The sequence below is a fragment of the Phodopus roborovskii genome, unplaced genomic scaffold (assembly GCF_943737965.1).
Source record: "Phodopus roborovskii unplaced genomic scaffold, PHOROB, whole genome shotgun sequence".
Lineage (NCBI taxonomy): Eukaryota > Metazoa > Chordata > Mammalia > Rodentia > Cricetidae > Phodopus > Phodopus roborovskii.
The window spans coordinates 23,591,084-23,616,413 of NW_026125391.1; the positions used below are offsets into that span (position 1 = coordinate 23,591,084).

A 25,330-nucleotide genomic window follows, 5' to 3' on the forward strand; every position below is an offset into this window, starting at 1 on the left:
AATGGCTATAAAAGCAGAGGTTTTATGGAAAAACATTTAAAAAGAATAAAGCAGGGAGTTAGATGCAGACAAAGGAAAGTCTGAGGGCAAAGGCTCCATGAGTTAAAGTCATTGTCATATGCTGGCTTCTGCTACATCACCGCCCCAGTGCCCTTCCCTCTATAGGACACAGGGGGCTGTTGTCCTGAGACCCCGGGGAGGGGGACGCAGCTCTGTTGAGCCCACTTTGGAGGAGGGAGTTTCCTCCTCTAAAGCCTTCTCCAGGTGCACTGTGGCAAGCTCCAGGCCCTGCTAGCCTCTTGCCATGGATCTTCATATGTGGTCTTTTTTGACCCCCAAGACTTATTTTGTGTTTCTCTGTATGTGTCTGTGTGCATTATCTATGGGTGGGTACGTGCACATGTGTGCAGGTGCCTATGGTGGCCAGAAGAGGGCACTAGGTCCCTTGGAGCTAGAGTTGCAAGTTGCAGGTGACTGTGCACTGCTCAGTGTAGGTGTTGGGAAATGAAACCCTCTATGCCTCTTTCCAAAGGGCCCACCAACCTCTAGCACCCAATTCCCTTCTGGGCTGCTACATTACGTACCCTTGGTTTATTATTCCGTTAAGCCCCCGTCACAAGGTCACTGTGAAAAAGAATTGTGTACAGCATCTCCATTCTGCCTACCAAATTCCACTGACTGTCCATTCAAACTGTAGCTGTAAAGCAGAACACCATGAGCCACTGAGAACCCAGTAAACAATCCACATTGACAACCCTTTGGAAAGCGTGTGGGATCACACAGTGGGCCAGAACTAAATATACAAGCTAAGCACATGCCACTCAAAGACTGCACTGCTGCTATAGACACACGGCTCTTGATAAAGTGAAGGGACAGCTGGCAGTGGGCTGACTTAAATGTTGGTAAACAGCTAAGACAAGTGATTACACAATTACTTGGTTGTTTCTAGGCAATCTAGAGGCTGATAGCTTAAGCTAGCTAGATTGCCTGACTACGTGGCCAGGATGCTTTCCTTCAACACTCAGGAACTTATAATGGCTCCCGCTCCGGGTCCATACATTTCTGCCTGGCCCTCAATGTTTGCCATGAAGACAATTGCAGGTCATTGTTATTTAACATGCTTGAGGCAGCCTGCCACTGGCCTCACTGTTCTTCAAGCCCTACCCACTCTGTCAGACATTGTGGAAAAAACAAAAGATCTGAGGTCAGGCTCCTTGGCGGCAATCTGGCCGCTTGTATGATGTCAGTCCAATTATATATTCATATGAGCACAGCCTGGCTTAGAGGGCTCAATAATACAAAGGTAGAGCATCAACATTCATTGTCTCATATTATCTCCCACTCACCACGAGACACAAGCGTTGCTCCCACTCCTGTTTTATAACTGCTAAGATGGGATCTGGATGTAGTAGCAGGGACCAGTCATCACAGCATTTAGTTTGTAAGGGAGGGAGGATTAGAAAGTCAAGGTCATCTTTGGTTACCCATTGAGTTCCAGGCTGGTCTGAGACACTCTCTTAAAAGAAAGGGAGACATGCCAGGAGAAGGTGGTTCACTTGCAAAGATGAGGGGTTCAGTGGAAGGGGGGGAGGCGTAAAAGAGAAATGGGAGTGGGTGGAGGTGATCAAAATACATCACACATGTTGTGGAATGTTATTTTAAGATGTGTTACGTTTGTTTATGCTGTGGAACATTTGTTTTAATGATGCAAAGGTGTGTTGCATTCTTTTATGTTGCATTTGTTTAACTCTGTGAAGTGGTGTTACTTTGCCTGCCTAAAACACCTGATTGGTGTAATAAAAAACTGAATGGCAGATAGCAAGGCAGGAGAAAGGGCTGTCAGGAAGAGAGAAAAACTGTACCAGGAAGAGAGAATGAATAGAAGAAGCAAAAAGAGGGATCAGGAAGCGAGAGAGATCGAGGAGTGAGAAATGAGGAGAGGAGGACATCAGGGGCGAGCCACACAGCCACAGCCACACAGCCACACAGCCACAGCCACACAGCCACAGCCACAAAGTCACATAGCTAGCCACGGAAAAAGAAGAAAGATATATAGAATAAAGAAAGGTAAAAAGCCCAGAGGCATGGCATAGTTAAAGAGAAATGGGATAATTTAACTTAGAAAAGCTGGCTAGAAACAAGCCAAGCTAAGGCTGGGCATTCCATAAGTAAGAGTAAGACTCTGTGTTTGGGAGCTTAGTGGTGGGCCATTAAAGAGGAAAAAACATACAAGCAAACAAACAAAAACCAACTACACATACATGTACAAAATTGTCAAGAAAAAAAAATAGAAACAACACCTGAATAAAATTGTCGAAGTTTACTCATTTGCTCTGTGAATACCAGGCAGTGGGAATCTGAGAGGTGAGGTCCTTGTTCTCATACACAGAGAGTAGGTGGGAAATATGACTAGGATTCATTTGTTTGTTTGTTTTCTTGTGACTAGGATTTCTGAAAAAATGCATGCTTTTAAGGCAGGCAGTAACCAATTGAGAGGGCTATAGTTAGGGGGCCAGGAAGGCTCCATGAAGGGTGACATTTTCACTCTAGACAGCGAGGTCTGACTACACTTGAGAAGTTAGCCGTCTGTGACTCATGGAGTGGTGTTCCCAAGATTAAGAACGGAAATGCTAATATCCTGAGGTCTAAGAAGATTTTAGTATGGCCATAGTGACTTGAACAAAGGAGAAAAACTGTACCAGGGCCCTGCAGGAAATGGGGTGGGAGGTGGCGCATGACCTTGAGCAGTGGAAATTCATTGGATGATTTCAAGCCAGAGAGTGAATTGACCTGACCTATGTTCTCAAAGATCTTTGGTAAATTGGTCATGGTGGCTCATAACTGTAATCACAGCACTTGGGAGGGTAGATGCAGGGGGATCCAGAGTTCAAGGGGCCCATCAACTACATTGTGAGCTATAGGCTAGCCTGGGCTATATAAGATCCTCCCTTCCCCTTTTAAGGCTATCTTTGGCTTTGGAAAACAGGCTGTCAAGAAGAAGAGAAGAAACTCGGGATGGGTTAGGACCCTGGCAGCATTCCACGGGAGACCATGTAGAGGGCTGGGGGAGACTAAGGATGGTGAAGCAGACAAGATTAAGGGATCATGATGGGTTTTGCAGGTTGAACTGGCAAGATGTGATAATGGATTGGACATGGAAAGTTAGGAAGAAAGAACTGGGACAACTCTATGGGGTCTGGTGACATTTATTGGGATGAAGACTAGGAAAAGATTAGCAAAGGTGGAATCAATACTCCAACCTTGTAGATGGCTTTGCTTGTTGTCTTATTGTTGTTTTTGAAACAAAATCTTACCCTGGCTGGCCTGGAACTTACTATGTAGACCAAGCTGATCTTGAACCTTAATCCTCCTGCCTCTACCTTCCAAGTCCTGAGATTACAGGTGTGTACCCACCAAACCTCATTTTTTCCCTTGCTGTGCAATCATTGGTCATTGCAAGGGAGCGGATGGAGAAACGCATTGCTTTCTCAAAGTCAATGGCTGAGTCATCCAGGGTTACTGTCATGGAGTGGAAATAGATTCAGTGAAGGAGCATGAGGCAAGTGGCAGAACCACAATGGTCGGGTGCAATCCCAAACCAGGACGGGGGTCGCCAGCACTTCCCACTAGCACTGTGCACAGAGCAAGCTTGCTGTCTGCTGATGCAGGAGTCCTCATCCTTAAAGTGTAGGCACGGATGATGCATACCCGCTGTCTACACAGTGCTCATCCAGGAGCCTTGTGAGGCCAGTTCTCCCAGTCAGGCCCACAGCCCCGTCTCTGCTAGGCAGCTCCATAGCCTGTGTGCCTGTTGTGAGCAGTCAGTCTGTTGTATGCTCTCCTTAGTGGCCCAGTAGGTCCTGTATATTTATTGCCTGTAAATTTGGCCAGGGGAATAGAGGCTGCCCCAGGCATTAGGGACTTGCAAGGCAACTGCTGGCTTCAAGTTCTGTTCATTTTTAGTGTGCTAGGACAGCAGGCTCAGAGCAGCCCTGCCATTGAGCACTCCAATACTGGAGTTTTGTTTCACAAAGACTTGCCTTTTCCTTCCTTCCTTTCCTTTCCTCATCCTCTTCCTTCTTTTATTTTAAAGGTTGTATTTTGTTTTGTTTTGTTTTTTGTTTTTGTTTATGTTTTTAAGGGTTCTTGGGTGAGCTTCAAATTCATTGTACAGTAGAGGATGACCTTGAACTAATTCTTCTGCACAGCTTGTCATTTGGTTTGTAAGTGGAGATTTTCGTAGTTTACTTTTCTTTCTTTCCTTCCTTCCTTCCTCCCTGCCTTCCTCCCTCCCTCTCTCCCTCTCTGTCTCTTTGATTTTTCAAGTTAGGGTTTTTTCTCTGTATAACAGTCCTGGAACTTGCTTTGTAGACCAGGCTAGCCTTGAACTCACAAAAATCCACCTGCCTCTGCCTCTGCCTCCCAAGTGTTGGGATTAAAGGTGTGCCACCACCACCACTACCAGGCCTTACTTTTTCTTTAACAAGCACTCAGATAGACCTGGGAATCTTAACCATTTGTTCAAATGACCACTCATTTCAAGAATGTTTTAAAGCCATGTGCCATGCTTGATTCAGTGATGAGAAGGCCGGAGACACACACAGGCTCTTTACTGTCCAGGGACCCATCATCTGCAGAGGAGATAGATACTGAGAGCATACCTAACAGGAAGTTTACGGCTGGTGGCGAGCATGCTGCCAGGGCAGGGCCTGAGGCCCTCCACGTCTGCATTGACTCAGGCAGGGTTTTCTATATCTCCTTCAGGCTTGGCTAACATGCCACCTCAGCTTTCTGAGCAAGAAGAGAACTCTCCGATCTAAACTCTCCAGGCCTCCAAAGTGCTGCTCCCTGGCAGTAGGTGCCAATGTGTTTTCTTCTCCCTCCTGCAGAAACTGTCCCTGCAGCATTTCTGGCAGGGTCTGGGGTGAGCAGCCAATCAGGCTTTCAGAAGGCACTCCGAATTCGGAGCACTTGGCAGAGCGGAGAGAGATCTCGGCCATTTGGAAGGGAAAAGGGAGAAGGCACGTGGGCTGTGATTCAGGGTTTGCGTTGATCTCCACTGTAACTTTCCAGAAAGCTGGGACACCCAATTCCAATAAAAGCTTCCCCAAGTATTTCTGGAGGCATCGTGGAGGTGCTGGGCTGTGTGGGTGGGTGTGGCTTTTCTTGGTTTGTGGAATTATATTTTCTTACGGATAAAAACTTCCATCGAATTTGTGAGCCAGTGTCCATCCAAGTGGCGTGTCCTCACTCGGCTGGTGAAGAAGGCACAGAAAACATAGGGGCTAGAGATGGAACTAAGAGGAGACATGCGCGACTGAGGGACACAGCTAAGACCAAGGCAAGACTGGACTCTGAAATAGGACCGGAAGTAGATACTCTCGTTCAGGACGGAACTTTTCCCCACCATGCCCAGAAGAGGGGGCCGGACAGAATTGAGGGCTGCGATCTTGTTTTCGCACCAGCAGTTCTGACTTGGCCAGGCACTTATGTTCAAAAGCCCTTAAGTGGGGACAGGACAGGACCCATCTGACTCAAAAGCCACAGAGACTACACTGCCAGCCAGGGGAGTCCCAGATAACCGAGCTGGTTGCCCAGCTGCACACCTGCCAGCTTCGGAGAGATTAAGCCAGTGGCCAGACAGAGGGACCAGGAACATGTTCTGCTCTACTAGCCACAAAGGTGGGATTGGGGGAGCTTGTGGTTTCCCAGCAGTCCAAACTTTTCAGTTATCCATTCAGTCCTACCGTCCATTCGACATAAGTTGGCCAACTGTGTACTTTGTGTCATGCAACATGTTCCAAGATTGATAGGAAGTACTTTTGTGCACTCATTGTCTTTAGACAGACAACCTACTTCATTCATAGTAGTCACTCAACACTCAATGCTTATCAGGTCATGATTACTTTACTAGCAATGTTGCTAAGACAAAGCTGCTGCCTGCCATGAAGAAGGGATGGACAGACCACACACACACACACACACACACACACACACACACACACACCTTGCTAGGTCATGTGTCAGCCATCTTTAGACACGCCCTATTCTTCTCTATGCTAGCTTACCTTAGAGTGGGAGATGCTGGCACAGACATGGGCAATTAGCACGTCTCTAAGAGCTGTAAGAGGGGCTTCATACCCAGTTCAATGGGTAGGAAATGGGAAGAAAAGGAAGGGCCTTCTGGGTGGAGGAAAGTGTGAGCACTGGCCCATCGGCTTGCCGCTGTGCCTGGGATGTGTGAGGGATGTGTGGGTAGATGGAGGAGTTGGAGGTGCAGTGAGGACAAACTTAGGGCTGGAGAATGGATACATTACAGTGATCAACAGCTGGGTAGGGCTTACCTTTGGGCTGTGACCTTGGGAAGACTTTGCCTTGAATCAACCCTTGGGAGGAAGCACCATGCCTGCCTACTTAGTGGCCTACTTTCAGAGAGCTGTGGGCTGTGGGATGGAGAGCAGGAAGCCCTTGCCTCAGCATAGCCATGGAGGCTAACACAGCACAGCCTGATCTTAGAGTTCCTAACCTGCACTTCAATCCTGCCTGAGACTTCCTTCTCCACCTCTTCCATCTCCACCTGTGGGCAGACCCAAGGTGGAACCATGGGTCTTCCTGTGCTGATGTGGGGTAATGCTCTTGTACACTGTAAAGATTGGTCACTCCTATTGTTTTAGTAAAATGCTGATTGACCGGTAGCCAGACAGGAAGTATAGGCAGGACTACCTAACTAGGAGAATTCTGGGAGAAGGAAAGGCAGAGATGCAGTCACCAACCAGGCACAGAGGAAGCAAGATGAGAATGTTATACTGAGAAAAGGTACCAGGCCATGTGGATAAACATAGATAAGAATTATGGGTTAATTTAAGTTGTAATAGCTTGTTAGTAATAAGCTATAGGCCAAACAGTTTATAATTAATATAAGCCTCTGTGTGTTTATTTGGGACTGAACGGCTATAGGACTGGATGGGACAGAAGCTTCCATCTACACTGTATGGTAGTGTATAAGTCAGGAATAGCAGATAAGATTCTGTCAGTCAGGACCCCAAATCCTTGTTCTGTCAGGACTGTTTTGTATGACATTTGTCACTTAACCTCTCTGAGCCAGCCTGCCTTCGTATCTACAAAATGAGAGTTATTATTATTTTTTCTTCTGTCCAAAGGGCTTTGGGAGGCTTCTTGGAAAACATAGATGAAGGGACATGTGATAGACTGACAAGATGACATATGGCAGGAAGGGGAGTTAGCCAAGGAGACAATGAGGGTTGGTCATTCCCTTTAATCCAGAACATAGGCCCTGAGTGCTGGTGTGATGGTCTGAAGAGAGGAGTTGCTGGGGTCATTCTGCAGCAACCCTGGGTACCAGATCCACCCCGGGAATGGGGAAGGACCTGCCTGGGCCAGGCTTGTTACCTTCAGCGTCTCAACCCCCTCCTATGACTTGAGTATTGCCAAGAAGCAGGAAGGTGGACAGGGCAGGGCTGCTGACAGCTCCATGGAGGCTGGGGAGGGGCAGAAAAGCACTGGACTTAATCCTGCAGTCTTTTGCTGGATCATGTGCAAAAGGATTAAGACACTAGATGGGGCCTGGACATGCAGCTTTGTTGGTAGGGTTCTTGCCTATCAATCACAGTGTCCCGGATTTCATCCATAACACCCCATAAAACTGGTCATAGTGGCACATGCCTGCAATCCCAGCACTTGGGAGAAGAAGGGAGGAGGATTGTGAAATCAGGGTCATTCTTAGCTACATAACAAATCCAGGGCTACATAAGACCCTGTCTCCAAAAACAACATAAGTAAGTAAATAAATAAAAAAAAAAAAACCCAAAAATCTAGCTAAGAAGACTAAAAAAAAAAAAAAAAAAAAAAACTTGTTAAGAACACCCTTCTAGTCCAGGCCTGTAATCCCAATACTGGGAAGGTAGATGCAGAAGGATCAGGTGTTCAAGGTCATCCTTACTACACAGCAAGTTCAAGGCCAGCCTAAGCTACATGGTATCTTGCCTCAAATGCAAACCAAACCTGATCACCACAATAGTTATGTAACAGCATAGGACTATAGCATGCCCTAGAGACAGAGGCCATCTCAGAGTGGCAGATGCCACTCTAAAGGTGTGGCAGAGATCCAACGGGCCCTGCCCAGGGTGGTGAGACTGGGGAAGCTTCAAGGGCAGCCAGGACTCACCAACAAGGCATGGCCAACTCTGGTAAGCTGCTGTGGTGCAGTGGCCTCACCAGATGAGACCTGTCAACCTTTAAAGAAGGTCATGAGCAAGAACCATTTCTTTTTATTTTTGGTATGTGTACTGGCTAGTTTTATGTCAATTTGGCACAAGCTAGAGTCATTGGAGAGGAGGGAGCCCCAATTGAAAAAATGCATCCATGAGATCTGGCTGTAGGCAAACCTGTAGGGAATTTCCTCAATTAGTGATTGATGTGGGAGGAGGGCCCAGCCTGTTGTGGGTAGCACCACCCCAGGTTGGTGATCCTGGGTTCTATAGGAAAGCAGGCTGAGCAAGCCATGTGGAAGCAGTCTAGTGAGAAGCACCCCTCCATGGCCTCTGCATCAGCTGCTGCCTCTAGTTTCCTGCCCTGCTTGAGGTTCCTGTTTTGACTTCCTCTGATAATGAACTATGATGTGGCATCATATGCCAAAGGAACCCTGTCCTACCAACTTGCTTTGATCATATGTTTTAACACAACAACAGTAGCCCCAACTAAGACAGAAATTGGTACCAGGAGCAGGGTATTACTGTGACAGACCTGACCATGTGTTTTTGGGAGGATTGTGGAAGGGCTTTGGAACTTTGGACTGATAAAGCCACTGAGTATTCAAACCTTGGTGAGCTGTTCTGTGGGGGCTTGGAAGAGAAGGGTGCTGGGAGAAATGCAGAGGATGGAGGGCAGAGGGAAGTTTGAGAGTCACTTATTCTATCAGGGTCATTACATATTTGGAATTAAGAATCTGTGGCCAGCTGAGGCTGAAGACTCAACCATGAGTAGCAAGAGACCAGCACCGTTGAAGGCAAACCTTTGTGTAACTGGGACAATTGATGCTAGTTAGCTGGGGCTGATAAATTTGCTGCAATGAAGAAGAGACCAGTGCTGGGCTAAAGTGATGCACCCTTTTAATTCCAGGCAGGTGAATCTCTGTGGGTTCAAGGCCAGCTTGGTTTACAGAGCTAGTTCCAGGACAGCTATCGCTACACAGAGAAACCCTGTCTCAAGAAGAAGGAGGAGGAGAAGGAGGAAGAGGAGCAGGAGGAAGAAGAGACCAGCATCACTGAGGTGAAGTCTGGGAAGTGTTTCCTTAGAGTCAGCACACAGAAGCTGCATTTCAGGGTGACTAAGGCTGTGTCTCACATTGGCAGCTGGACTTGGTAGTATAAGAATCACGTAGATGGTGCTAGTTCTGAAGGCATAAAAGGGTCATTGTGGCATTTTGAATGTAATTGACCTCCATAGGCTCAAAGGGAGTGGCACTATTTGGATGTGTGGCCTTGTTGGAGGAAGTATGACAGTTTCTTCTGCTGTCTGTGGAGCCAAAGGTAGAATTTTCAGCTCCTTCTCCTGCACCATGTCTGCCTTTGTGCTGCCATGATGATAATGGACTAAACCTCTGAACTGTAAGCCAGTCCCAGTTAAAAGTTTTCCTTTATAAGAGTTACTGGGATCGTGGTGTCTCTTGAAACCCTAACTAAGACAGTCACAGAAAGCAGCTGAGGTCGTGTGCTTTGGGGTGAGGGTGCAGTCTCTGGGGCAGTTGAAAACCCAGGATTAAAGAGGTCATGTAGAGAAGTTGAGCTTTGGCACCCTGAAGAGAGCCCAGAAGAGACTCCTAGTGAAAGTGCAGTATATCGCAGCACTTTGGAGATGCCGGTACCATGGGTGACCACCAAGAACAGCAGCAGCAGTGGAGTGGCCAGCTGGGGCCTAGAGGACATCTGTGTGCTGCAGAGGCCAGAGCTGGAGACATGACCCAGGCCTTTGGAGGAGCCTGGGAGATGGGAGTGCATCCCAGATACTGAACACTGAGTTATTTACACAGTTGGAGTTAGGCTTTGCTTTAATTATGACCATGCCCTGGTTCTTCCCTCTTGAAGTAAAAAAGTATTTATCTTTCATTTTTCTAGGAGCCTACATTTGAGAGACATTAAACTTTAAAAGACTTTGGATTTTAAGGACTGGATATTTTAAAGAGACCTAATTTTTAATTGCTTAATTTTTTAAAAACAGATTTGTTTATTTTCATGTGCATTGATTTTGCCTACATGTATGTCTATGTGAGGGTTGTAGATCCCCTGAAACTAGAGTTGCAGACAGTTGTGAGCTGCCATGTGGGTGCTGGGAATTGAACCTGGGTCCCTCTGGGAGAGTATCCAGTGCCCTTAACCACTGAGCCATCTCTCCAGCCCATAATTGTTTGAATTTTTAAAGGCTGTGAGACTTTGTAAGTTTGTAAAATGTTTTATATTGTGGTGTCTTTATTAATGTGTGACATTGGGGGATGAATAAGAAAGACTTAACAGTGGTGTGCTTGTGTGTCAAGTTGACAAGGGGTCAGTTATGGTGGCTAGTTTTATGTCAACTTGGCACAAGCTAGAATCATTGGAGAACAGGGAGCCTCAATTGAGAAAATGTGGGCAAGCCTGTAGGGAATTTCCTCACTTAGTGATTGATGTGGGAGAGCCCAGCCCACTGTGGGTGGTGCCATCCCTGGGCTGGTGGTCCTGGGTTCTATAAGAGAGCAGGCTGAGCAAGCCATGTGGAACAAGCCAGTAAGCAGCATCCTCCATGGCGCTGCATCAGCTCCTGCCTCCAGTTTCCTTCCCTGTTTGAATTCCCATCTTGATTTCCTCTGGTGACAAATTCATGGTGATATCTTGCTTGTACAAATAAAGCCTGTCTGAAGGTCAGAGAATGGAGTTTGCCGATATCAAACCTGTACAGACAGACAGAAAGTGAGCTAGCTGGCTGGAAACAGAATATAAGCAGGGAGAAACAGCAACTTTCGCTTTTGTCTGCTGAGATGCTAAGGAAGCGAGGTGCAGCTTGCTCCTCCTCTCTGATCGCTCAGCCTTTTCCACTCTATCTGACTCCAGGCTTTTATTATCTAGACCAACTAAGTACTCCATTTACAGGAATTGTGATATGAATGCTAGCCAAAGAAACCCTTTCCTACCTACTTGCTTTGATCATGGTGTTTTAGCACAGTGTGTATGCATATTATCAACATATGTGTATATAAAGATTTATTGATTTACTTATTGTGTGCATGAGTGTTTTGCCAATGCATATATCTCTGTGCCACTTGTGTGCAGTACCTGCAGAGGCTAGAAGGCAGCATTGGATCTTCTGAAGATGAAGGTCTAGATGGTTGTAAACTGTCATATGGGTACTGTGAACCAACCCCAGGTCTTCTGCAAGAGCAACGAGTGCTCTTAACTGCTAAACCATCTCTCTGATTCCAACCTCCTCCCTGCCTCCTTAAAATAGTCTTTGGCTGGCCTGGAACTTGCCAAGTAGGCAAGGCTCAAGGGTCTGCCTACCTCCACTTCCCCAACTCTGGGATTACAAGTGTTCATAAGCCACCACTTTACTGCTTTTTTGGTCCTATCACTTATTTGTTTGTTTGTTTATTTTGATGTGATGTAAAGTTGGTTGGTGCAATACTCGGCAAGTACATAGTCCACCACTGAGCTGCATCCCCAGGTATTTTGCTTGTGGATTTTGAACAGGTCTGACTACATAGCTCAGGCTGGACTTGAACTCATTACGTAGGACCACACTGGGATCAAACTTACGGCAGTCCTCTTGCCTCAGCCTTATAAGTGCTAGAACTGCAGGTGTGGACAGCATGTCCAGCTTAGGAGACATTGTTATCTTCACTTTACAGGAGTCATAGTAGCCGTTCCTGGTCCATTAGTCCACATATCGGAAGTGACAGAACTGGACTGGGCCCCAGCTGCAGCTGCTGTAGCTCGTGTGTCCTCAACCCTCACTGGCAAAGCTAGGGGACAGTCCTCTCACATGTGATGGCATCAGAGGAGGAAGGAACTCAAGTGACTCCTGGCATCCCTTCTTTAAAGGTTGGAGAGTCACCTGGTGGCAATATGCCTGGTCCAAAGCCACATAGCCACTGACCCTAATTGTGCCGCTTCCCTGATCCCTGCCCCTACCTTGTGGTCTGAGAAAGTCTAGGCACGGTGAGGAGATTGTGAGGAATGCATACTCAAGGTCCCACCCTAAATCTCCTAGTAGAAACTGCAGAGTGAGGAGACCCTGGGTGATACCTTTGTCCTGTACAATGTGAGGGATACTGTAGGGGAACCTTATCTTCTAGTCTACAACATCCATCCTGAAGATAAGGGATTATAAAACTTGAAACTGCAAGGCTCTGGGTTTTCTACCACAGTCTCCTCAGCATGAGTCCTCTAAGACCCAGGGGAATGGAGCCAGTCCTTCCGGGGCCCAGGCACTCAAGTTTTCAGTGACCTGCTGATGAGCCAAAATTTATCTCCATCCAAGCCCAGGGAGGTGAGACCCCAGATGGGGTTCAAAGCCCCCTTCACCATAGCCACTGGCCACTAGATGAGGGCAAGTTGCTTCTAAGAACTAAAATTGGCAGTTGGCTATAGAATGGTGGCGGCACTTAGGAGGTAACTACCTAGGGCCAGAGCCCCAAGCAGCCAAGCACATCATGGCTGAGGACTAAAGCCTTCCTCTGCCCTCCACAGGCACCTCCCCTGCATTGGGTCTTCTTCCAACCACTATGTCAGCTCCAGTGGGACATCGGCTACTGTGAAGATCTAAGGCTGCAACTTCTCAGTATGGATTCCATATACATTTTTTATTGTGCTGGTTGCTGGCCCATGAACCCATTCCAGAACCTGGGGTCAGTGGCACTGGACAGAGGCAAGGGGAGAGCTGAAGCACTCAGAGAAGAACAGGGGCTGCAACCACCCTAGGAACAGATCAATGGCCCTTGGCTGTCTCCTAGTTTCTCATAATATGAGCCGCCATATTAAGGAGTCAGCAGAGAGGCCACAGGAATCCCACCCTAGCTGGGAAGGTGGGGACTTTGACTCCAATCAAGCATATACTAAAGGCCGTGGCCACCACCTTCAGATCAGGAAGTTTTATAGACAATCTGGTCCCTTCTTATTTCATGTATAGTTGAACGCTCACACTTCTAGAAGCCTAGGTACCTGCTTGGGAGAACTTTGGCCTAGTTCAGTCTTTGACTTCCCTTTGTGCAGCGTTTTCAAGAACTTTAGGCAACTTTGGGGCCACTCTAGACCTTGTATAAGATAAGGAATAAATTTATCCCCTTCTGGACTAGTCTGGGAAGGACTTTAACGCTCCTCAAAGACTTCAAGGGCCAAGTGTATTATTTGATGCCTGTAATCCTAGCACTTGGGAAATGAGTTTTAAACCAGCCTCAGCCATATAGCAAGTTGCAGCCAGCCTGGACTACATAGCAGGACTCTGTCTTAAGGAGAGGGAAGAGAGTGAGTAAGTTTCAGATAGTAGATGGCACCTGGGGGGTGAGCCAATGGTTGGGGTTCTTGCCTTCATCTCTAGTCAGCACAGCTCTGCTAGTCTGTCCTATAGTGGATTCTGAATGGCTCTTGTTGACAAAGTGTTCTTCTAAATGCTTAGAGAAAGTTCTAGAAGATCTTCATGATACCTGCAGCTATAAAACTAGAAGGGTGTTTTTGGTCCTTTTGGTGCAACTCTGAGCCACTCAAGACTGGGACCCTTGGGCAGAGGTCAGTACTGAATAGAAAAATCCACCCCCCGCCAGCTGCCTGAGACTCAGAAAGATGAGGGTCCAGATGTTCTTCTTTGATGACCTGCAGCTGTCCCCATCTGTTCCTCCTTGTCCAGGAAGGGCTGTGGAGGCTGAAGATGCCTCAGCCTGGTTTGTCATGATCTTAGACGTGCCTGCATCCTTGTGGCCTGCATCCTTGGAGCAATTAGCAGATGGCTATGCAACCTCTGTGAGGCATCGTAGAAGCTCACATCAGAGAAGAGCCAACAATTCCTCCCTCCAAGAGGGTTGGCCAGAAGCAGTGTAGACAGTAACACCCACTGACTCAGCAAGTTCACCAGCAGTGCCCACTGACTCAGCACTTTCGTTGCTGGAGACTCACCCTGAGGAGATAGATAGATGCTCTACGGAAGGAACAGGCCATATTCGTCAAGATGCTCATGCAGCATTACTTGAAATAGCCTAGCCAGGGAACCACCCAACTAGCCTGTGGTAAGGAAGCACTAACTACAAGATTATTATGCACCTATTAAAAGCCATGTGGAAACATGGACTTGACACTGATATACAACAAAGGGAAACAGTGCAGTCCACACCAGTTAGGTCCTTAAGTTTTTCTCACTGCAGGGAACCCGCAGACATGAGAAGAGCTGTGCTGGAGCAGTGTTATAGTATGAGTGACTTGTTCTCTGAATCACTTACCAATTACTGTTTATTGTGGCCTGGGTCAGCTATGAGGTGTGTATATATGTGTGTGTGTGTGGGGGAGGCAGAGAATAGGAATGCATTTCTTGTTCATCGCCCGCTTCAAATCCAATGTATATTTCCCCAATATCCTTCGATTCCGTCACAGCCATCATTTTCTAACAAAAACCAGTTAATGAAAGAAGAAAATGAACGAAGGCACTCCTCCTACTTCTGGTACATGTGTATCAAAACTTCCTCCAGCTATATTATATACATGTTAGAAGAAACCCAAATGAATTATGGTAATGAAATTTGGTCTTATAGTGTCTTAGTTTCCTCTGCAGCAAAAACATTAAAAAAAAAAAAAAAAAAAAACCAAACCCATGTTTCTGTTTTTGTTTTTGTTTTAAGTGGGGAGGGGGTGGGAGTGGAGTTAGGACTTGTTACTAATCTTGTGGCCGAATAGTTAAGTGTGCCTAATTCTGAAAGCAGCAAGCTAAATTATGCAGTGTCAAGAGCTGCAACTCTCGTACCTACACCATGTCGTCTCTACCGGCATGATTTTAGCTTTACAGCTAAAAAACTCTGCCAGGAAACCTAATAAAAGGAAGTGGAAAATATTTCTGTTGTGGCCAAGCTACCATTTGAGAACGACTTTTAAATATGTTCTTCACTATGTGCAAAACTGACAGCAGATACGTAATGAAAGCCCCAAGGGACAGCTTCCTTTTAATCTTTTTTCAGAGCAAACCAATAAAGCAGTCTTTGAGACGTGAGGTGATTAATACTCCTTGGATGGTTCTGAATTTCTTTAAGCCAGAGTGCTGTTGCTAAGAACACAGTTGTGAACCAGAGGAGAGCGAACCGTCGTCTTCATCATTAGTTCATCTGCTCCCAAATAATGATGTGTCTGTCATAGGCCACACTTGCATCTGCCTTGAATGCTGTTGCTTTGGGTGATTGTTAAATGGAGGAATATACAGACACCAACATGTTCACACTAAAACAAACTTAATCCCAACCCCCCAACCTAGGAATATGTCACCGAGGATAAATGGGACAAGTAGTAATTACCCAGGGTTTCAGATCTGTGTGAGCAATCAGGATGAATAATTTAGAGTATAAAGTGGACTTTTTAAATATCTTGCTTGAGCTACTCAGACAGACTTTCTATGCAGCCTCAACTACTGCCGAGTAATCACAGGCACGTTTCCCCATGGGGTCTGTGCTGTGTGAACACGTGTGTGTTTACACAGTTGCAAAGTGCCCAGCTCAGGACATGGGGCCCTGTTCAAGCCAAATGTTAGGACCAATATTCCCTCACACTGTAATGTTCCATCTGACCTTGAATACACAAGGCCAGATTGAACCTTCCTTTATGCTGCCTGCCATTAAAGGCCAGTTCCTGTCCTTTTCATTACCTCCCCTGAATACATGCTCTTCAGAGTGAGGGTTCTCAAACCATACTTCTTCAGAATGTCCTCTCTTTGCTAGGGCTGACTCCAATTTTCTGTAGTTTGCATTGACTCTTTCCTACCCAGCTGCTTAAGGCCTATAGCTGCTTCTAACTCATTTGCCTGTAACATCTGTGTGATTCTTCAAGTGTTTTCTGTACTTAATCAGTTTCTGGCATGACTAGCAAACTAGTCCCTGCCTTAGTGTCAGATGTATGCATACATACAAGCAGATAGACAGACACAAACACACACACAGATACACACTGTTAATATTTAAGTTTCACATAAGGATATTTCTACTGCTCTATTATGAAATTACTATAATACACACCACAGAAATCCGACTCTGGGTTTAGGTGAGTCCCTCATTAACTGTGTGGCCTTGTATAGACCCCCTACTACACAGACTTGACCAAAGGTCTCTCCTCTCTGTTCTGGTCATCTTTGGTGAGGATAGATAACATATGCTGCTGCATCTCAACTGCCCATATTGAAATACTCTTAAACCCAAGGCATACAGGTCAAAGGTTAACATTTCAAAACACAGCATTGGACCTGACAGACACAATGCTTCGTGGTTATGAAATGAATGAAGGGATGCTTATACTATATAAACCTGTACAGATCATTTACCTGAGCCAGATAAAGAACACCAAAGAAACGTTCTATTTCATTGGGCAGGATATGTAGTTGGACCCCTGAGTTCCACACTGTGGCATGAATCACACACCACCCCTCGATGATCGTTGATCAAATAAAACCCTGAACATGGTAGTTTCCCTCTTCCCTGGATGAGGTGGCAGACTAGAGAACCCCGACTATTCATGTATGGCTGCACTTTGGTTCCCTGTGTGATAACATCCATAACTGTATCAGTAATAATCAAGTGAATATTTAAAGGGAAGGATACATAAGCAGAAAGTAAGCTTATCTTTACTGACATCTCAGCCATCTACAGAGAAGGCGGGAAGGCTAATCATGTTGCTTGGGGACTCAGCAGAACTTACTTGGCTAACATAAGAGGACCAATTTAAACCACCGTCCCCAAGTGTCACAGCTAGCAGTCTACTCATACAGTGGTTTTGGTATCCCCACAGAAGGCCAGTTCAGTCCTGAGCCATCCACAGGCTGGTAATAATGTTGCCCTGCAAAATTTGAAAGCAACTTGCTAGGTCATTCATAACAGCCATAAGCTTTGGTGTAGCCTGTGCACACTGCCTGTCTACATCTAAAAGGGAGAACACAGTCTCTTTCCAGTTTACTAAAGAACAGCCAACCCTGACGGTAGATTAAAGATTGAGGCACGGCACAATTTCCAAGCAAGCTGACTTGATCTTGTGCCAGAGCTGAGAAGGAAGCCACCGAAGCCTGGGTTCAGGGTCACTGCTGCCTCTGAAGGGCAGTGACGCTCATGAGAGACGCACAGTGAGCACAGGTCACAGGAACAGGCTCTTTGGATGCATTCACACCCCGTAGGAGAAGAGGACGCTGGCAACAGTTTCCGCTCATCCTGCAGCTCCATTAGGAAGCTAGAGCATGTCTCTGGGAGAAAGATACTGTGAGAAAATATATTCACAGATGTACCTCTAGGTAAAAGAAGTGCCCGTGACTGTTTACAAGAAAACTACATGTTAACAATGAACTGTGAACACATGATGTCATCCTCCAAGATTAAGCACCCTTAGCACTTTTAGAGCACTTAAAAAAAAAAAAACCCTCTAGTTGCTATAGCAACTCGATGCAGCTCTTAAAAGGGGATTTTGAGGGGGGTCATTTTATATCTTGAATCACCATAACAACATGATGTATTTTTAAAGGGTATTTTTATCTAATTTGTGTAGACTTTGGGCTCTATTTAAAATAATCAGATCAAGCATGACACGGGAGAAAAATGATTGGAGGCAAGGAAGCACTTCCACAGACTATACATACACACAGAGAGAAATGCAGAGACGTCTCTCCCTCTGTGCATATCCCAAACAAACCTGCTACCTGTCTGCCGGCCTCCAGGCAGCAGTGGGCAAGGTAGCCCATGTCCCGAACTCTGAGCAGGCAGGAGGGAAAGGTGTTTATAAAGTTCCTCCCTTCTGCGGCAACCAAGTCCTGCTCCTTCCTCCCGAATTGCACCAGCGGAAGAGGATGTCTTGGGGTGACTAGTGTGACCAGCAAGAGCTTCTCCTACCCTGAGACTCAAAAAGGAGTGGGTGAGACACAACCGAGTCTTGTCAAAGTATGTTCTTCTGCACTCGGTAGAGCTAAATAAATGGGGGAGGTGGCTGTTTTACATGATGCCAACCGCCTGGGAAAAGGAGTAGGTGGGAGTGGGTGGACACAGTGGTGGCTGGAGACTGTCTCTCCAGAAGGAGCTACAGGGGACTTCAATCTAGCTGAAAAGGAGGGTTGGGGAGAGGGGATCTCAAGAACCTGTACATCCTCCCCAAGGTTAAGAGAACCTGAGCTGTTTATACCAAAAGTATAACGTGAAGGCGACTGTTCCCTGGCTGTCCTTTGGCATGTTGATTGGAGGTGGGGGAGGGGAGTGTAAAGACAAGAAGTCAAGAAGTCAGGGGCATGGGAAGAGAACAACCAAGGCCAACGTGTAAAACAGGTTGAAGAGCTGGCTTGTGAATAACGGACTTGACTTTGAGGGGGTGGAGCAGTGTGGACAGGAGAGGGGAATGTAAGGAGGAAATTAAAACGCTGGGAATGGCTTCTGTAATCTCCGGCTGAGGGTAGTGAGGCCCGAGTGGGGTGGGAAATAGCAGCCCTTGACCCATGTTCTCACAAACCCCCTTACAGAGGAGCAGAACCTGGACATGGAACGCTCAAAGTGCTTGGCGCCTGGCTGACACACTAATGACAGCTGACAGGTAAGAGCTAGAGGTGGTCCATTCATTTGGGCCACCTCTCGCTCCGAAAGCAGGAAAGAAAAGTAGGAGGACCAGGGGACGGAGAGTGAGACCAAAGTAAGCAAAGGGTGTCAGAAGAGGGCCCAGCCCGAGATCGAGGGAAAGGGCAGTAAGTGACTGACAGGCGCGCAGAGGAAAGGCGCGGGGCGCGCCGCTCACCTATGGTTGAAACCACGGTGCCCACGAAGTAGAAGGCTCCGGGAAAGTCCCAGCGTGGTCGCAAGGCGTCGGCTCGGACCCCGGCGGCCAGCGCGGCCTCGTAGTGCCGGAGGAAGGCGCGCAGCTCCGGCTCCGCCACGCCGTGCGCCGCGCTGAAGTTGCGCAGCGTGGCGCCCCAGCGCGCCCGCGCCTCCGCCTCGCCCGGGCTCTCGAGCGCGGAGAAGACCGTGGCACCCGCCACCAGGTAGAGGCCGATGAGCGCGGCCAGCAGCACGAAGCGCCCGGTGTCCTCGTTGAGGTGCGAGCGGCGACAGCAACAGCAACAGCAGGAGGGGCGAGGCAGGCGGCGGCGGCAGCGGCGGGGCGGGGGCCGGGGGCTGCGGGAGGACATGGTCCGCAGCTCAACCCCGGGGCTGGGGCGGCGCTCGGAGCCGGGGCCGTGACATCCCCGCCGCAGGAGCAGGAGAGTGAGGATGGTAGCCAGAGGTCTGTCTGGGGCCGCCGCTGAGCCCCTCTGCAGCCTCCCCGGAACCAGGACGGCACGGAGCCTCCGCCTCCTGCCGGGAGGTCAGGCCACACACCGGTCGTGCGGCCCAGCGGACACCCGGGATGGAGCTCTCCTCTCCGCTCCCCGACGCTTTACCGCCTCAGCTTGTCACTTGCTGCCCTCGGGCTCCGGGCTCCGAAGCTAGGCCAGCGCCGCCCGGTGGCCGGAGTCCACGGGGCGCCGGGCCGCATACTCCTCTCCGGACTGGCCGTGTGGTTGCGGACCGGCTGAGCCGTGGAGTCCGGACGCCTAGGGTCAGAACACAGTGTCAGGGCACACAGAGTCCCCGGGGGCGTCTCATGAGGCTGCCGGTGCTCGGTGGCGCCTAGGCGCAGGCTGAGCGGGCGATCCTGTTCCACCGCTGGGATTAAGCTGGCTTGGGAGCCTCAGAGCCGAGCCGAATCCTCTGGGGAAGCGGTCCTTTCCCTTCCCTGCTACCGCCGAAGAGCTACCCGGCACGGAAAGGCGGAGTCACCGGAGCACGGGGCGGGGTGTTGGGGAGGGGTGAGTAAGGAAGGGAGGAAGGGGTGGAGAGTGAGGCTGCCGCGACGCCTCCGGGTCGTTCTGGTGGCACCAGCGCGTCCCACTGGAGCAGGTGTCCCACTGCGGTGCTGGCTATCAGCGCGTTAGATAACCGCGTCCTTCCTTCCCTGCGCTTGGGCTCGGGAATCTCTTCCCTTCTCAAGCCACTGGGAAACTTTGCTCAACTTGGTGCTTTGAGGTCTCGGGGGCGGGGGCCATCGGGAGCCAAACCCGACCTCCGCTTCTCGGGTTCCAGCCTGAAGTTTAAGTTCCTTTTGCTCACTCTTTTGTTCCTGGATCCGACCGCTGCGCCAGGACTCTGGTGGAGGAGTCGTCTCGGGGGCAAAGACACGGCCTGGGAACCGAGAACAGGCTCCGGGCGCGGCGGGAACCAGGGCATCTGCTCCTCCTCCCGACCGAGCGGCCGGCCGGCGTCAGCACCGCGGACAGCGCATCGGTGCGGCAGACCGGGTGGGAGGCTCTAGGTTGCGGTGCCGCCACCCGGGGCAAGGTTGCTCACCCGGCACCGCGATGCTCCCCAGACCCTACTGTTTCCCCTTCTACCTCCAGATTGTCCTCTACTCCACCCTGAAGCAGGTGCGGTGGCCGAAACAGCGTGTCGCCAGGGTGCGGACGCTGCGGAATAGAGCCAGGAGGAGGAGTCAAGCGCAGGTGGGGGACTTGGGGCCACCAGAGCAGGAGGATCATAGGCCTGACACTACTGGGGCTTCTCTGTTACCCCAGCTCACCCTCCCTAAGGCCGAGAGCCTGGATACACCCCGGGTGCAGTGGAGGGTGAGGAGGGGAGAAGCTGGCTAGGAGAAACGTTGTGCTTTGGAATGCCCTAGAGAAGCCTCCTCCGCCCTACATCTGAGGGGAAAGAGAGTGAGCGAAGCATGCAGCCTCCTGTCCTTCAGTCCTTCTCTGCCCGGCAGGACACAGTTTGACTGGGGTCATAAAGTTATACAGTGAGGAACACCCTTGGTATAAACAGATAATCCCGCCCTCTCTGGATTTTGTCCCCTTCCCTCTTTTATTGGCTACAAAGAGGATCCTGATAATGATATGATATAGATAACAGGGAAGAAAAATACTGATGGTGATTTCTTAGACACTCCAGGTAGTTGAGAGAATTCTGGCAAAATTCAGAGCTGCCTCCGTCCCACCCCCGGCCCAGGGCCAGGCTCAATAGCCCCTACTGCAGGAAAATGGCACCATCTACTCAGAGCGGTGCTTGCAGCATGGTAGTATTTAATTGTTGACCACTTACTGAATATTTCAGCTATGAGGCTGTGATCACCCCACCCTAGTGTGGAGGCACCGGCTGGCACTGGAGGCTGCAGAGGTATGGAATGCTGAGTGGACCTGTTTGGGAATGCAGATTATGACTTGCATCCCTTAGAGATGCTGCTCCAGTACATGGGTAGAGGGGACAGGGCTGTTCTTGGTATGCACAGAGGCACAGAGAAACCCACTCCACTGTGGTTGGATGGCTAGTTGTTGTTTAAGGAGGTAAACCCAAGAGTCCTGAACACCCTGATTCACTGTGGGTACAGTGGGAGCTTTATCCAATCCCCAACCATCACCACCGCAAACTGTTATTGTCAACTGTTCCCTTCCCAAGCCTTTGCCTCCCCTCAGCTTCCTGCAGGAGTCATCCCACCTGACCGTTCCCCCAGGCAGTCCCTGCAGACAGTAAGAATGGCCTGAGACAGCCAGAGACCCCTGGGACTGTGGTTTCAGGGGATGTCTATGGAAACTCCAGATGCAGCTGAACCACACTGCCAGGCCTCTCCCAGCTTTGCCCAGACTCTCAGAGCTCTCAGAGCAGGGATGGCGTGTCCCTCGCCTCTGGGTCCAGCTCTTGCCTAGTTGGCAAAGGGCCCACCATGTTCTCCGACCTGTGATTCTAGCTTGATTAGCAGAAAACCATTGGCATCGATTTCAACACCGAGTGGCAAATCTATTTATGTAATAGAGAAATGATGAGTTTGTTGCTCATAGATGTGGGCCCCTTAGGGAAGCAGCCCCATGATGAATGTGGTTTTTGTCCACTAAATCAATATCTAAGCCACTGACTGTGCCAGCTGGCTATCCCCAGCATTTTAACCTCAGTCCAGAATTGTCACAACAGCCCTAAAGATAGGGTTTGCTGTGGCAAAATTCCCCCACACAGGTCCATCCTAACTGCCAGTATTGTTGTCATCCTGCCCATCTAGTCGTTTTACTGACGCCTCTGAACCACACTCTCCAATGGCTTCCTAACACTATATGAAGTTGGTGTTTAAGCCTTTGGGTTTGTGGTTCAGTGCCTTTGATTATGTGGTTCCTGGAGTTGGTGATGGGGGTTGGAGGTGTTTCCCAGCTTTGCCTATTATCTCTTGCTCTATAAGCAACCTGCTTCCAACCAGTTCCTCAGGCCACTGCTTATGCTGTGGGCCCCTCTCCTTCAGCTTTTCAAATAGGGGACCAGCTTAGATTCTCTCTTCAAATTTTGATCTGATGTGATTGTGTGTGCACAGACATGTGCAAATGCACACTACTGCATGTGTGTGAGGTCAGTAGACAGACGTGTGGGAGTTGGTTCTCTCTCCTACCATGTTGGCTCTGAAGAGCGAACTCAAGTCATCATCAAGTTTGGTAACCTGGTGCCCTTCCTTGCCCACTGAGTTGTCTTGCCAACCCAAATTTTCTTCTTCTCACAAAACTTTTCCTTTGTGGGAAATTTTGACCCAATTGCTGGCATTTCAGCCCCAACCTTCTTGTGTCTGCCATGTTCTTAGGAACGTCAGACAGGACAAGTGAGCAGACATAGCCTTTCTTCTTTCCTCCATTTCCTCTTTTCTTCCCCCCATCTCTGTCTTCTATAAAGGGAAATACAGTGCTACAGCCTTAGCCAGGAAAACCAGGTAAAGGCAGATTCAAACTCAATTGGTGTCTCCATGCATAGAAGACAGCTGACAGTCACAGATTGTCTATCTACTACTATGGAAATACCAACAGGCATGGCAGTAACAAGTGGGAACTGTTAGGTCAGCTAGGATGTGAGAAGATAAAACATGGTGTGTCTGTACAACAGAACGTTCAGCAGTAAGTGGAGTGGAGTACTGACACAGCCAGTAACATATAATAACCGTAAAAGAATTGTTCTTCAAAGAAAAAGTGTCACAAAAGAGCACATAATATGAATTCCAGGTCTATGACATGTCCATATGAGTAAATCCACAAAACGGAAGAGGGTCAGTGGTCACTTTGGGGTTAAGGATTGTGGTGGTTTGAAGAAAGTGATCCCATAGACTCTAGGGGGTGGCACCATTAGGAGGTGTGGCCTTGTTGGAGTAGGTGTGGCCTTCTTGGAGGAAGTGTGTCATTAGGAGATGACTTTAAGGTCTTAAGCCAGACCCAGTGTGGCACTGTCTTGTTGCCCCCTGATGATCTGTATGTAGAACTCTGAGCTCTTTCTCCAGCAGCCGCCAAGTCTGCCTGCATGCTTCTTACCACGATGATAATGGACTGAAGCTCTGAAACTGTGAGCCACCCCAATGAAATGTTTTCCTTTATAAGAGTTGCCATGGTCATGGTGTCTCTTCACAGCAATAGAAACCCTAAGATGGGGTGGATGTGAATGACAATGGATGAGTGTGAGTTACTATTTGAGGGCAGTGAAAATATTCTAAAGTTAATTATGGTGATGGCTGTATGATTCTGTCAAGAGACTAAAAAGCACCCAGTTGTGTATTGTAAATCCTGGGATTGTATGCTATGTGAACTAAAGCTCAATAAAGCTGTTTAAGAAGCACAAGTATAATTGAGTTGACAAGTTTTTATTTAAAAAATAGAGGTAAAGCCAGGCATGGTGACTCATTTTCATAATCACAGTGCTGTGGAGGATGAAGCAGGATGGTTATGAGTTTCAGACCAAGTTGGCTGCATAGTTAAACTATGTCACAAACAAATAAAAACATGTTCCCCCAGGGAAATAATTTCTTCTTTTCTCCCTCCCTCCCTCCCTTCCTTCTTCCCTCCCTTCCTTCCTCCCTTCCTTCCTATGTTGAACAGGCTGGTCTACAACTCATAGAGATCTACCTGCCACTGTCTCCTGGGTGCTAAAATTACAGATGTGTACACATATGCCCAATGAAAAATAATTTATTAAAAAATAAAGAAAGTAGTGTAGAGGGGGCTGGTGAAGCTCATGTGGTTGAGTGCTTGCCTTCTGGGTTCAATCCAAGTACCGCATAAAACCCTGTGATGGCACATGTCTGAATCCCAACAGAGGCAGGGGGATCAGATGTTCAAAATACATAGTGAGCTTGCAGCCAGCTTAAGCTACTCATAACTTCTGTCTCAAAAACAACAAAACGGTGGAAAATCTGAGCCAGTTTAGCTGTAGTAAAGAGAGAAATGGTTTTAAAATTCTGTTTGAACAAAGGAATTTGTTCCAGAAAATGCTTTCTTTTAAAAATTAATCTGTGTTGGCAAATTTTTTTGTTAGAATTCTGCATTCCAAGTAGTGGATTTAGAATGTGCTGGGTACCTCCGGACCTTATTGATCTTCTCAGAACAGCTCAAACACGATTATCTGCACTACTTTACACATTCTGGATATCAGCCCCCTATCTGAGGTGCAGCCTGTAAAGACTTTCTCCCATTTGGGGGCTGTTGTCTATGCTCTACAGACACTTTCTGTTTTCATGTACCATCTGTTGATACTGGAGCTTGCTCTCTTCATCACTGTAGCTCCATACCATAGTTTGAGGTCTGGTGTTGTTTACTCCAGCATTGTTCTCACTCCTTAGGATTGCTTTGATGATTTGTGGCCTTTTCTGGTTCTATATGCATGCCTTGGCTTTTTTTCTAGGCCTGTAAAATATGGCATGGTAATTTGATAACTACTACATTAATTCTGCCTATCCAGGAACATGGAACATTTCCTCATGTTTTAGCACCATCTGGGATTTTCTTTGTCAATATCTTTCATTGTAGAGACCTTTCACCTCTTTGCTTAAACATATTCCTAAGTACTCAATTTTGGGGGAATTAATTTACAATTTATTTATTAAAGAGTAGACTGAGCATAAGTAAAGATATATATATATATATATATATATATATATATATATATATATATATATATTCCTCCTACAACTTCATGGTTTGTTAGGTTGAAGAGTTTTCTAGTAGACTCAATAGGGTGTTTTAAGTAAAAAAAACATGTTATCTGGCAATAGAGCTAATTTGATTTCTTTTCTTCCTATTACCCCCCTTTATGTCT

At 47.8% G+C, this 25,330-nt stretch overlaps 1 protein-coding gene across 1 annotated transcript in view; it reads right to left on the reverse strand.

Moving 5' to 3' along the window:
• Positions 1 to 20,265, reverse strand: part of Kcnk12 (potassium two pore domain channel subfamily K member 12) — a 44,605-nt gene extending 24,340 nt beyond the window's left edge. The window contains exon 1 of the mRNA XM_051175230.1: positions 18,987 to 20,265. Coding sequence (XP_051031187.1) covers positions 18,987 to 19,377 — 391 coding nt within the window. The 5' untranslated portion in view covers positions 19,378 to 20,265. The remainder of the gene's footprint in view (positions 1 to 18,986) is intronic.
• Between the last annotated feature and the right edge of the window lie 5,065 nt (positions 20,266 to 25,330).